The 11325-nt window shown below is 54.1% G+C and overlaps 2 protein-coding genes across 2 annotated transcripts; one reads left to right on the forward strand and one right to left on the reverse strand.

Moving 5' to 3' along the window:
* Positions 1-1523: 1523 nt before the first annotated feature.
* Positions 1524-2692, reverse strand: LOC125513379 (CASP-like protein 2D1). Its single transcript, XM_048678486.2, has 3 exons — positions 2401-2692; positions 2093-2204; positions 1524-1967 (listed from the first exon to the last, which is right to left on the reverse strand). Exons 1-3 carry the CDS (start codon positions 2658-2660, stop codon positions 1686-1688), a joined length of 654 nt encoding a protein of 217 aa, XP_048534443.2. The 5' UTR covers positions 2661-2692; the 3' UTR covers positions 1524-1685.
* A 1098-nt stretch (positions 2693-3790) lies between these two features.
* Positions 3791-5502, forward strand: LOC147964825 (uncharacterized). Its single transcript, XM_087527618.1, has 2 exons — positions 3791-5120; positions 5357-5502. The coding sequence occupies exons 1-2, from the start codon at positions 3851-3853 to the stop codon at positions 5392-5394; spliced, it is 1308 nt and encodes a 435-aa protein (XP_087383744.1). The 5' UTR covers positions 3791-3850; the 3' UTR covers positions 5395-5502.
* Positions 5503-11325: the final 5823 nt, after the last annotated feature.

The following is an 11325-nucleotide window of genomic DNA, read 5'->3' on the forward strand; positions in this document are numbered from 1 at the left end:
GACTAATATGATCCACCCGAGGGGTCGACCTTCGGCAGCCTCGTATCAGTGAGACTTGTGGTGAAACTTCTTGACGCCAAACTGACAATTCAAGGCATAGTCCATTGTTCAGTTGTGAAGGAGTGTAACTACTTGGTCTAGGTGGAGCTCAACCTTAATCGGTCTCCACTGAGATGCTCGTATATCAAAACAGCGTTTGGAACAAAGGACAAACTGGGCCCCTGAGATCTGGTGGGGGATTGTTGAAATATGAGATGGGCCTAGAGCCCATATGACAATTTCAGATTTGATCTCTAAGGGCCCATGTAGGTGGCATGACAAGGTGGTGGGAAGTTTAGTCCCACCCCGGAAGTGGAAGGAGAGTTGGAGTGGTTTATAAGGGGTTCTCTTCCTCATGCCATTGGAGCTTGAGAAGAGATGAGGCCCTCGCGCACTTCTCCTCCTCCGCTCGCCTCGCCACGCCACGCCTCGCCTCGCCTCGTCACGACGCGCCGCGCCGCGCCGCGGGTTGCGGGATTGAGCCGAGCCAAGCTCACTCTTATGCGCTTCTTTTTTCCGGTCAGGAACGGAGAGTCTTTGACAGGTGGGGCCATGATCTGAGACGTCGGATCGTGGGCTACCGACTTGGACGTGGGTTCAGCCCATGTCTCTCCACGCGCAGCCGCACATATATATGTGGGGCGCTGCCAACTCTAACCGCCATGAAACAGAACACATCTCCGCCTCCACGCCCGCGTCGTTCCTCTGCTGCTGCTGCCGCCGGCGACTCCGTCCCGTTCACCGCGTACACGGTTGACGGGAGAGCAGGCCTCCGAAACCCCGCTTCTCCGGATCCTGTACGGGAGAGGGGCAATTAGATTTTTGGGTAGCGACTACGCGACTGCTCGCTTCTGTTCATTTACGTCCACATCACCTTCGTCATTACCATGTCGACCGACGCCGACCATGCCGCCGCTGAGAAGGCCGAGGCCGACAAGAAGGCCGCCGAGGATGCCGCGGCTACTGCCGCCGCCACCGCCGCCGCATGGCCGATTGGAGGGTATACATCGTTTATCCCTCTCATGTTTCTTTCTGTTGTAGCAGTACTAGCGATATGCGTAGATGTTTCTACTATATGCGTAGTATATGCTCTGTTAGATCGTAACAAGTGTGTTATTAATACTGTCAATGTCATGCTTATGATTCATTCATGGATTAATTTAATCGAAAAACAGCCTATTTTCTTATCACCATCTACGTCCCCGCCAATCTTGTTTATCGTCGCCGGACGAAGCGCATCAAACTCGATATTCACTTCGCTCGTGAACAGGTCGCGCTTGGCTGGATACAAGTTTTGCATGTTGCTACCGCTCAATAGTCCACCTTCGATGAGTTTCGGTTCAGTCTGTGTGTGGCCCAGTGACGTTTTCACTGCCGGGGGAGGGAGATTCATGTATTTTTCTTCTTCGTATAGTGCATAGTTTGGGAGACAAGTCGTGCACCCTTGTACCTATATATGTGCAGATTGCACGTGATCAATCAAGTGTGTCGCACGCAACCTCAACTTTTCGAACAACAATAAAGTTTATTTCACAACATTTCTCCCCCCGAAATCAGCATTCGTAAAGAAAACCAAGGACGCATCGCCATCGTCAACCATTGACACATAAACGATGGTCCAAATATCAGCGATTGTTCATGATGGATCATCCTCTACCTTCCTGCTTGGAGTCAGAGTCCCCCGAGCAATCAACATGAGCACCAGGGGCGTCGAACTCGCGGAAGATCCGGAAGGCGGAGACGAGGGAGAGCGCGACGAAGCAGAGCAGCGCGGCGGCCTGCAGCGCCACGGACACGGTGGCCCTGCCGCAGAACCGACCGAAGTAGGAGCACACCTCGCCCCACGACACCTCCCGGTCGCCCTCCATCGCCAGGTACACCAGCTCCGCCGCCGCCGAGCACGATGTCACCAGCAGGTACGCCGCCGCCTGCGCGCGCGAGGCCAAGCTTTCGTTAGCAACTTAGCACTGTAGTTCTAGTACTAGTTTTTTAGGCGCAGAGTGAAGATGAATCTAAAAAGGGCAAAAGAGAAAGGAGATGGTGATGATCGGACCTGATCCAGGAGGAAAATGAGCCAATCATAGCGAGCGAGGGACTTGAAGGATGACATCAGGATGGAGACCACGGAATAGGCGGCAGTGACAGCGTTAATGAAAACTAAATACCTGGGAGAAAGCAAAAATTAGCCTAAGTAATCAATAGCCTAATCCATTAGCGATAACTGGTCGTGGTGCGACTTGACACGCGTGTTTATTTAGAGCACATTCGAAGTTATATACAGCTTAGGAAATTAAACAAGGAAATTGCGCATAACAGGAGCAGGATTCACAAGTAAAGGGGGGCAAGGTTATGCAGGCTGACTTGAAGCCGGAGAGGTTGGAGAAGCTGATCTCTCCGTAGGTGTCATTAGCTTGCTTGTTGGTGGCCATCTCCCACAGGGAGGCCAAGGCGAGGGGGATCACGCACACCCTCAGCGCCATCTCAGGGACCTTCAAGGGTCTCCTCCTTGTCGTCGTCGTCATCTTCCTTGCCGCTGCCTCTGCTGATCGTGTGCGGTGAACAGAGAGGTCCGGGGTGGAGGACTCTGAGACCAACACTAGTATCCAAATGGGAGAGCACATGGGCCAGCGCTATACATAGCCCAGTCGTGTGAGTGCTGGAGCAGTGTGGAGCTGGCCCACAGAATGTGGCGTGCGTGGAGCTGCAGGAACTGGTGGTGGGTTTGGGTTGGGGCAACACGGCCTCGGCCGTCCATCCACCATTACGTGGCCCCGCCGATGGGTGTCGAGCCGTTTGAGAGCGGTTGGTAGCCGTCTCTCACCATTTTCTCCGGTAACCATGGTGCGACGCCATAGCTGTCGTGGGGACGGATCACACAAGCCGACGTTGGTAGTCTGGCCTCCTCCACTACGGATTACACGCGGCGTCGGGCACCGAGCGCACGCGTGCTCCTCCCGCGGGGTCGTGGTGACCCCGGCGGCCGCACCCGCGCAAAAGGAACGCCACCCGCGGTGTGTGAAACGGGATCGAGAGGAAAGCTAAGAAACGCTGAAATCTTTTTTTTTTGGCTCGCGCTAGACACCGACGAAGGCCATCGATTTTAAATGCAACACTGATCTCATAATCAGTGTGCATCGCGTACAACGAACTAATATTCAAAAGTTTACATCCATTACGCATCATTTTACGTAAATAAGACTAACAAAGTCAAGTCTTGCCTAAATAAATAAAGCCTCGGATGTAAGACCAACCAGCTACGATGTTAGGCACTCACTCAACCGATCTATTCCACTCGAACTACTAGCGATTACAGAGGGATTACATGCAAATCAGCGACCTTCTTGAGAAGGCAGAAAGGGAAAGGTAAACTGGTAGCTGCCGCCGTCGTTCGTTTGGTGATCCACTCGATGCCCTAGCCAGCTCGCGTCACTAGGTTAAGTACTCGCGCGGCTGGGTTGGGCTGGTTGACCCACTCTGGACCACATAAGTACGGGTTGTTGTGTCGGGCGCAGCTGTGGGCTTGTTGGCAGGTGTGTTAACGTATAACTTTGTATAGCTAATCTCGCGTATTCCGTTTGTATACAGTTATACATATACGCGTATAGGGTTTATTTCTTGGTCTCCAAAACTTGTAACTCTGATATAAATATATAAGCCGATCGCCCCTTGAGAGGCGTCTTCCCTCAAACCGTTTCATGTTTATATGGTATCAGCCCTATATCCTAAAACCTAGCTTCCGCCGCCACCAAAACCCTAAGCTGCCGCCACCATCCTCCCTCCGCGCCGCCGCAGCTCCTTCCTCCTCTCCAGGATGTCGACCTCCTCCTCCACCTCCTCTACACTCGGGGCCTCCACCTCATCGACGCTCGCGACGAAGACCGCCGGGGCCATGATCTCGTCCATCGCGTCGCCGGCGTCCCAGGCTGTCCACGTCGCCAGCGTCAAGACGCATGTCCCCGTCGTCCTCGACCTCCAGAAGTCCAACTACGCCAAGTGGCGTATGCTCATCACCGTCCTCCTCGGCAAATACGACCTCACCGGCCACATCTCCGACCTCACGCCGCCGGATGCCCGCTCGGCGGATTGGCAGCGTCAGGATTTCGTCGTGCGCTCGTGGGTCTACGGCTCCATCAGCAAGGACATCCTCGACACAATCATGGCCCAAGATCAGACCGCGTACGAGGCCTACGCGCTGATCCGGAACCTCTTCCTCGACAATCAGCTCACCCGGGCCGTCTACCTCGAGGCGGAGTTCCGGGCCCTCGTCCAAGGTGACCTCACCATCACCGCCTACTGCCATCGCCTGAAGGCCCTCTCCGACGCGCTCGCGGACGTGGGGCAGCCCGTGACCGACCCAACCCTGGTCCTCACCTGTCTCCGGGGGCTCAACCCACGCTTCTCCGACATCACCACCCTTGTCACAATGCAGGTTCCGGCCCCCACCTTCCTGCAGACTCGCTCCATTCTTCTCCTCCGCGAGAACCAGCTCGCCAACACCGCCCCGGGCGGCCCCATGCCGTCCCAAGTCACCCTCTACGGCAACACCACCGGCTCCTCCACCGGTGGCAATTCCGGCGGCAATGGCGGCCAAGGCGGCCGCTGGTCGAAGAAGAAGAAGAACGGCGGCGGGAGCGGCGCCAACTCCAACCATGCCTACCCTGCCGCTACGCCCGGACCGTGGATCTGCTTCAACCCCTACACCGGACAGACACAGCAGATGCAGCCCACCTGGCGCCCCTACGGCGCTCCGGCTGCTCCCGCTGGGGGCGCCGGCCTCCTCGGGCCAGCCCCGTGGTCCACCGCCCCGGCACCGCCATCCCGTCAGTCCACCTGGGTGCCCCCAGGCCAGGTCGCTTACACGACCCAGCTGGCGCCCCTGCATGGCCAGGCGTGGGGCACCAACCCGCCTCCGCCCGCGGTGCCCTACCACCCTGCCGGCTCCGCCCCGGCTCCTGCATGGGACTGCTCCGCCCTCGTCGCCGCCCTCAACGCCACCGCTGGGCCCTCTGCCGCCGAATCCTCCACGCCGGGTGCTTGGGTGATGGATTCCGGCGCCACCTCGCACATGGTCTCCGACCCCGGTATACTCTCCACTTCCTCCCATCCTCCTCCCTCTCTTCGAGTCACTGTCGACAATGGTGCTCCCCTTCCTATCACCGCCACCGGCCACGTCACTCTCCACACACCTAGTCACACCTTTTATCTCAACAATGTTCTCGTTGTTCCAGACATTATCAAAAATCTCCTTTCTACTCGTCAGTTTACAATCGATAATTCTGTTTCTGTGGAGTATGACCCATGTGGTTTTTCTATTAAGGATCTGCACACTCGGCGCGAGATCATTCGCTGCAGTAGCGCCGGACCGCTCTACGAGTTCAACGCAAACACCAACCCCACCACCTCTCCGTTTGGACTCGTCGCCACCGCCACCACATCGGAGCTATGGCATCGTCCCTTAGGACATCCCGGTCGTGACTCTATGTCACATTTATCTTCAACATTTGCTATTCCATGTAATAAAAGTACTCAAGTGTGTCATGCATGTCAACTTGGCAAGCACGTCCGTTTACCCTTTTCTAGATCAACAACAGTTTGTGTTGCTCCGTTCCAATTACTTCATTGCGATTTATGGACCTCACCTGTTGCTAGTAATTCTGGTTTCAAATATTACCTTGTCATTGTTGATGACTTCTCTCACTTTATGTGGATGTTTCCCCTTCACCGAAAATCCGACACATGTGATATTCTCATCAACTTTGTTGCATACGCACGCACACAATTCAACCTCCCCGTCATCTCCTTCCAGACCGATAATGGTACCGAGTTCGTTAACTCTACCTTCACTGAGTTCCTTGCCCGCAACGGTATACACCTCCGCATGTCCTGCCCATACACCTCCCCTCAAAACGGCAAGGCCGAACGAGCACTTCGCACCCTCAACGACATTACCCGCACCTTGCTGTTCCAAGCTTATATGCCCCTTGCGTACTGGGCTGAGGCCCTTGCCGTCGCAACCTTCTTGCTTAACCATTGTCCTAGCCAAGCCTTGGACTTCCGGATCCCGTATACCCTCCTTTATCAAAAACCCCCCTCCCTCTCTGACCTCCGTGTCTTCGGGTGCCTATGCTACCCTAACCAGTCCGCCACGGCACCGCATAAACTCGCCCCTCGCTCCACCGCATGCGTCTTTCTTGGGTACCCTGCATCGCATCGCGGCTATCGGTGTCTCGACCTAACGACACGCCGCATCATCATCTCGCGACATGTCATTTTTGACGAAAACACCTTTCCTTTCGCCACCACTCGAACCACTCAGTCTCCGGACGATCTCGATTTTCTTCTCGACTTGGTCGCCCCGCAGCCTGCTACCGCGGTCGTCGTGCCTCCCGCAGACCAGCCCAACATGGCGCCGACCTCCTCGGCCCAGCCCGCCATGCATGGCTCAGGGCCTTCCACCCCGACGTTGATCGCCACAGCGCCCGCCTCACCCGCGCCGCTCTCGTCTGCGTCCCCCTCACCACCACCACCACCACCACCCCCTTCTCGTCGCTCTCGCGACAGTACCGCCTCCACCACCAACACTCACACCATGCTCACTCGCGCCAAATGTGGTGTTTTTCAGCCCATTAATAAACTTAATCTATCGGCTGAACACTCCTCTCTCTCTCCTATTCGCAAAACATATCGCTCTACTCTCCAGGATCCTCTTTGGCGTGCTGCCATGACTGAGGAGTACGATGCTATCCTTCAGAACCGCACTTGGAATCTTGTTCCTCGACCGGTTGGTGCTAACATTGTTTCAGGAAAGTGGATCTTCAAGCACAAGTTTGGTGCTGACGGTGCTCTCACTCGGTACAAGGCACGGTGGGTGGTCCGTGGATTCTCGCAGTAGCCTGGCATTGACTACGACGAGACTTTCAGTCCCGTCGTCAAGCCGGCCACGATCCGCGTTGTTCTCAGCATCGTCGTCTCACATGCTTGGCCGGTTCATCAGCTGGACGTCAAGAATGCCTTCCTCCATGGCGATCTCGACGAGGTGGTCCACTGTGAGCAGCCACCCGGCTTCATCGACCCTACACGCCCTCACCATGTCTTCCTGCTCCACAAGTCCCTCTATGGACTCAAGCAGGCGCCCCGCGCGTGGTACCAGCGGTTCGCTCATCACGCTCATCGACTGGGCTTTGTGGCTTCTCAGAGCGACGTGTCCCTATTCGTGCTCCGGCACGGCTCTGAGATGGCCTACCTGCTCCTCTACGTGGACGACATCATCCTCATCGCGTCCAGCGCCGCGCTTCTCCAGCACATCACCGACCAGCTTCATCGGGAGTTCTCCATGACCGATCTCGGGGACCTGACTTACTTCCTCGGGATCTCGGTCTCTCGGTCTTCTTCCGGGATGCTTCTCTCGCAGCGGCAGTATGTCATCGATCTTCTTCAGCGCGCTGGCATGATGGACGGCAACCCGTGTGTCACGCCCATTGACACCCGTTGCAAGCTCTCCGCCGACGAGGGTCCTCTCGTCACCGACGCCACGGAGTACCGGAGTTTTGCCGGGGCTCTTCAGTACCTGACGCTCACTCGCCCCGACATTGCACATGCGGTTCAGCAAGCGTGCCTCTACATGCATGCTCCCCGGGAACCTCATCTCAACCTCATCAAGTGGATTCTTCGCTATGTTCGTGGCACCCTCGACCTTGGGCTACAGCTCCACTCCACACCGGCCGCCTCACTCACTGCATTCTCTGACGCGGATTGGGCCGGCTGCCCCGACACCCGACGATCTACCTCTGGTTACTGTGTCTACCTCGGTGATAACCTGGTGTCTTGGTCCTCCAAACGCCAGGCCACGGTGTCTCGCTCCAGTGCCGAGGCCGAGTATCACGCCGTGGCTCATGTCGTGGCTGAGTGTTGCTGGCTTCGCCAACTTCTCCTCGAGCTTCATCGTCCTCTTCCATCCACCACCGTTGTCTTCTGTGATAACGTCAGTGCTGTTTACATGGCATGTAACCCGGTCCAGCATCGCCGCACGAAGCACATCGAGATCGACATCCACTTCATCCGCGAGAAGGTGTCTCTCGGTCAAATTCGGGTTCTTCATGTGCCATCCTCACAGCAGTTTGCCGATATCATGACGAAGGGCTTACCGACTCAGCTCTTCTTGGACTTTTGGTATAGTTTATGCGTTCGACCGACGCACAAACTGTGGGGGGATGTTAACGTATAACTTTGTATAGCTAATCTCGCGTATTCCGTTTGTATACGGTTGTACATATACGCATATAGGGTTTATTTCTTGGTCTCCAAGACTTGTAACTCTGCTATAAATATATGAGCCGATCGCCACTTGAGAGGCGTCTTCCCTCAAACTGTTTCACATTTATAAGGTGGGGATGTGTCAGGGTCTTTAACATCCCCTCCTCCTTGGGAAGAGGTGTGCCCTCAAGCCTCAGCGTGCGGGAAACTTGCCTGGAGCACCAACTGGTCCTCCCAGGTGGTGCTGATCGCCGCGCCGGGTGCTCATTAAACTTGTTGTTCCAGTACTGCTCCGTTCTTCTTCGCCGTCTAGATTGAATCACCAGGATCGGGACAACTAGGTCGTCTGAGCTGGAGGGCAGCATGTCAGAGATGCTTGTGCCTGGCTGTAGAGCGTGCCGGAGCTAGTAGACATGGAAGACTAGGTGGGCCGTCGCTTGGGGCGGCAGCTTGAGCTCGTAAGCAACTTCATTGACCTTGGCGATGATGGTAAACAGACCATAGAACTTGTTGCTGAGCTTGTGGTTGGCGCGGGGGGTAACTGATGATTGCACGTGTAGAAAAGATATGGGATGCAACTCAATTGTATTTCTTAGAGTTGGTCACAATATATACACGAGATGTCTTGCGTGACAAGCCAACTAATCCTACCATATCTCTAGAAGTCAACTATACAAGGCTAGAGATCATAGAAAGATTAATTGTATGAAAATGCATATATGTCACGTTCAACACCCCCCCCCACAGTCAAAGCGTCAGCGTCGGCGATGCAAAGACTGGAACGGAACTCCTGGAATGCAGCGGTTGGAAGCCCTTTGGTCATAATGTTGGTGAACTGTTGGGTGCTCGGTACATGAAGAACACAGAGCTGACCCAACTGTACCTTCTCACGAACGAAGTGAACATCAAGTTCAATGTGCTTAGTGCGCTTACGCTGCACCGGATTGGCCGCGAGATAGGTGGCCGAAACATTATCACAGAAAACCACCGTAGCTTTCGGGATTGTGACCCGAAGTTCACCAAGTAGTTGACGCAGCCAACACGTCTCAACAACAACATTGGCAATGGCACGGTACTCGGCCTCAGCACTCGAGTGGGAGACGGTGGGCTGCCGTTTAGAGAACCATGAGACGGGAGAGTCACCAAAGAAGACACAATATCCCGACGTGGATCGTCGAGTGTTAGGACAACCAACCCAATCCGCATCAGTGTAGGCAAAAAGCTCGGTGGAGGCGGAGGCACGAAGACGAAGGCCAAAGTTCGGTGTGCCGCGAAGATATCGGAGAATATGCTTGACCAGAGACCAGCGAACATCACGAGGCGAGTGCATGTGCAAGCAAATTTGCTGCACGACAAACTGAATGTATGGTTGGTGTGCGTGAGGTACTGAAGAGCACCAACAATACTGCGGTAGAGAGCTTCGGCTTGGCCTCGGCAGGAGTAGCAGCAGGTTTGCAGTTGGTAATGCCAGTACGATCCAATAGATCAAGAGCATACTATCCTTGATGAAGAAAAAATCCGGAGGCATCACGTCGCACATTAATGTTAGGGAGCGCAGTATTTCAAAAAAATTCCTACGATCACGCAAGATCTATCTAGGAGATGCACAACAATGAGAGGGGAGAGTGTGTCCACGTACCCTCGTAGACCAAAAGCGGAAGCGTTTAGTAACGCGGTTGATGTAGTCAAATATCTTCGCGATCCAACCGATCCAAGTACCGAACGTACGGCACATCCGCGTTCAACACACGTTCAACTCGATGATGTCCCTCGAGCTCTTGATCCAGTTGAGGACGAGGGAGAGTTCTGTTAGCACGACAGCGTGATGACGGTGATGATGAAGTTACTGGCGCAGGGCTTCGCCTAAGCACTACGGCGATATGACTGAGGTGTGTAACTACAGAGGGGGGCACCGCACACGGCTAAGAAAAGACTTGATGTGCCTTTGGGGTGCCCCTTGCCCACGTATATAAAGGAGGGAGGGAGAGAGGCCGGCCCTCCTAGGGGCGCGCCAAGTGTAGGGAGTCCTACTAGGACACCCAAGTCCTAGTAGGATTCCCTTTCCTTTTCGGAGTAGGAAAGAAGAAAAGGAGGGAGATGGAGAAGGAAGGGGGGGCGCCCCCACCCCTTGTCCAATTCGGTTTGGGCAGGGGGAGGCGTGCGCCACCTCGTGGCCCTTCTTCCCTCTCTCCACTAAAGCCCAATAAGGCCCATTAACTTCCCCCGGCGAATCCCCGTAACTCTTCGGTACTCCAAAAAATACCCGTATCACTCGGAACCATTCCGATGTTTGAATATAGCCTTCCAATATATAATTCTTTACCTCTTGACCATTTGGAGACTCCTCGTCATGTCCGTGATCTCATCCGGGACTCCGAACAAACTTCGGTCATCAAATCACATAACTCATAATATAAATCATCATCGAACATTAAGCGTGCGGACCCTACGGGTTCGAGAACTATGTAGACACGTCCGAGACACATATCCGGTCAATAACCAATAGCAGAACCTGGATGCTCATATTGGTTCCTACATATTCTATGAAGATCTTTATCGGCCAAACCGCATAACAACAAACGTTATTTCCTTTGTCATCGGTATGTTACTTTCCTGAGATTCGATCGCCGGTATCCTCATACCTAGTTCAATCTCGTTACCGGCAAGTATCTTTACTCATTCTGTAATGCATCATCCCGTAACTAACTCATTAGTCACATTGCTTGCAAGGCTTAAAGTGATGTGCATTACCGAGAGGGCCCAGAGATACCTCTCTAATACACAGAGTGACAAATCCTAATCTCAATCTATGCCAACTCAACAAACACCATCGGAGACACTTGTAGAGCATCTTTATAATCACTCAGTTACGTTGTGACGTTTGATAGCACACTAAGTGTTCCTTCGGTATTCGGGAGTTGCATAATCTCATAGTCAGAGGAATATGTATAAGTCATGAAGAAAGCAATAGCAATAAAACTTAATGATCATTATGCTAAGCTAACAGATGGGTCTTGTCCATCACATCATTCT

This window comes from Triticum urartu, chromosome 6A (genome assembly GCF_056163025.1).
Source record: "Triticum urartu cultivar PI428250 chromosome 6A, HENAU_Tu73, whole genome shotgun sequence".
NCBI lineage: Eukaryota > Viridiplantae > Streptophyta > Magnoliopsida > Poales > Poaceae > Triticum > Triticum urartu.

Coding starts and splice junctions, on each gene's coding strand:
- LOC147964825 (XM_087527618.1), top strand. CDS start 3,851: ATGTCGACCTCCTCCTCCACCTCCTCTACACTCGGGGCCTCCACCTCA. Junction 5,121..5,356: donor GCACATGGTCTCCGACCCCG/GTATACTCTCCA, acceptor TTTTCTATTAAG/GATCTGCACACTCGGCGCGA.
- LOC125513379 (XM_048678486.2), bottom strand. CDS start 2,660: ATGTGCTCTCCCATTTGGATACTAGTGTTGGTCTCAGAGTCCTCCACC. Junction 2,205..2,400: donor TCCAACCTCTCCGGCTTCAA/GTCAGCCTGCAT, acceptor GCTTTCTCCCAG/GTATTTAGTTTTCATTAACG. Junction 1,968..2,092: donor TCATTTTCCTCCTGGATCAG/GTCCGATCATCA, acceptor TCGCGCGCGCAG/GCGGCGGCGTACCTGCTGGT.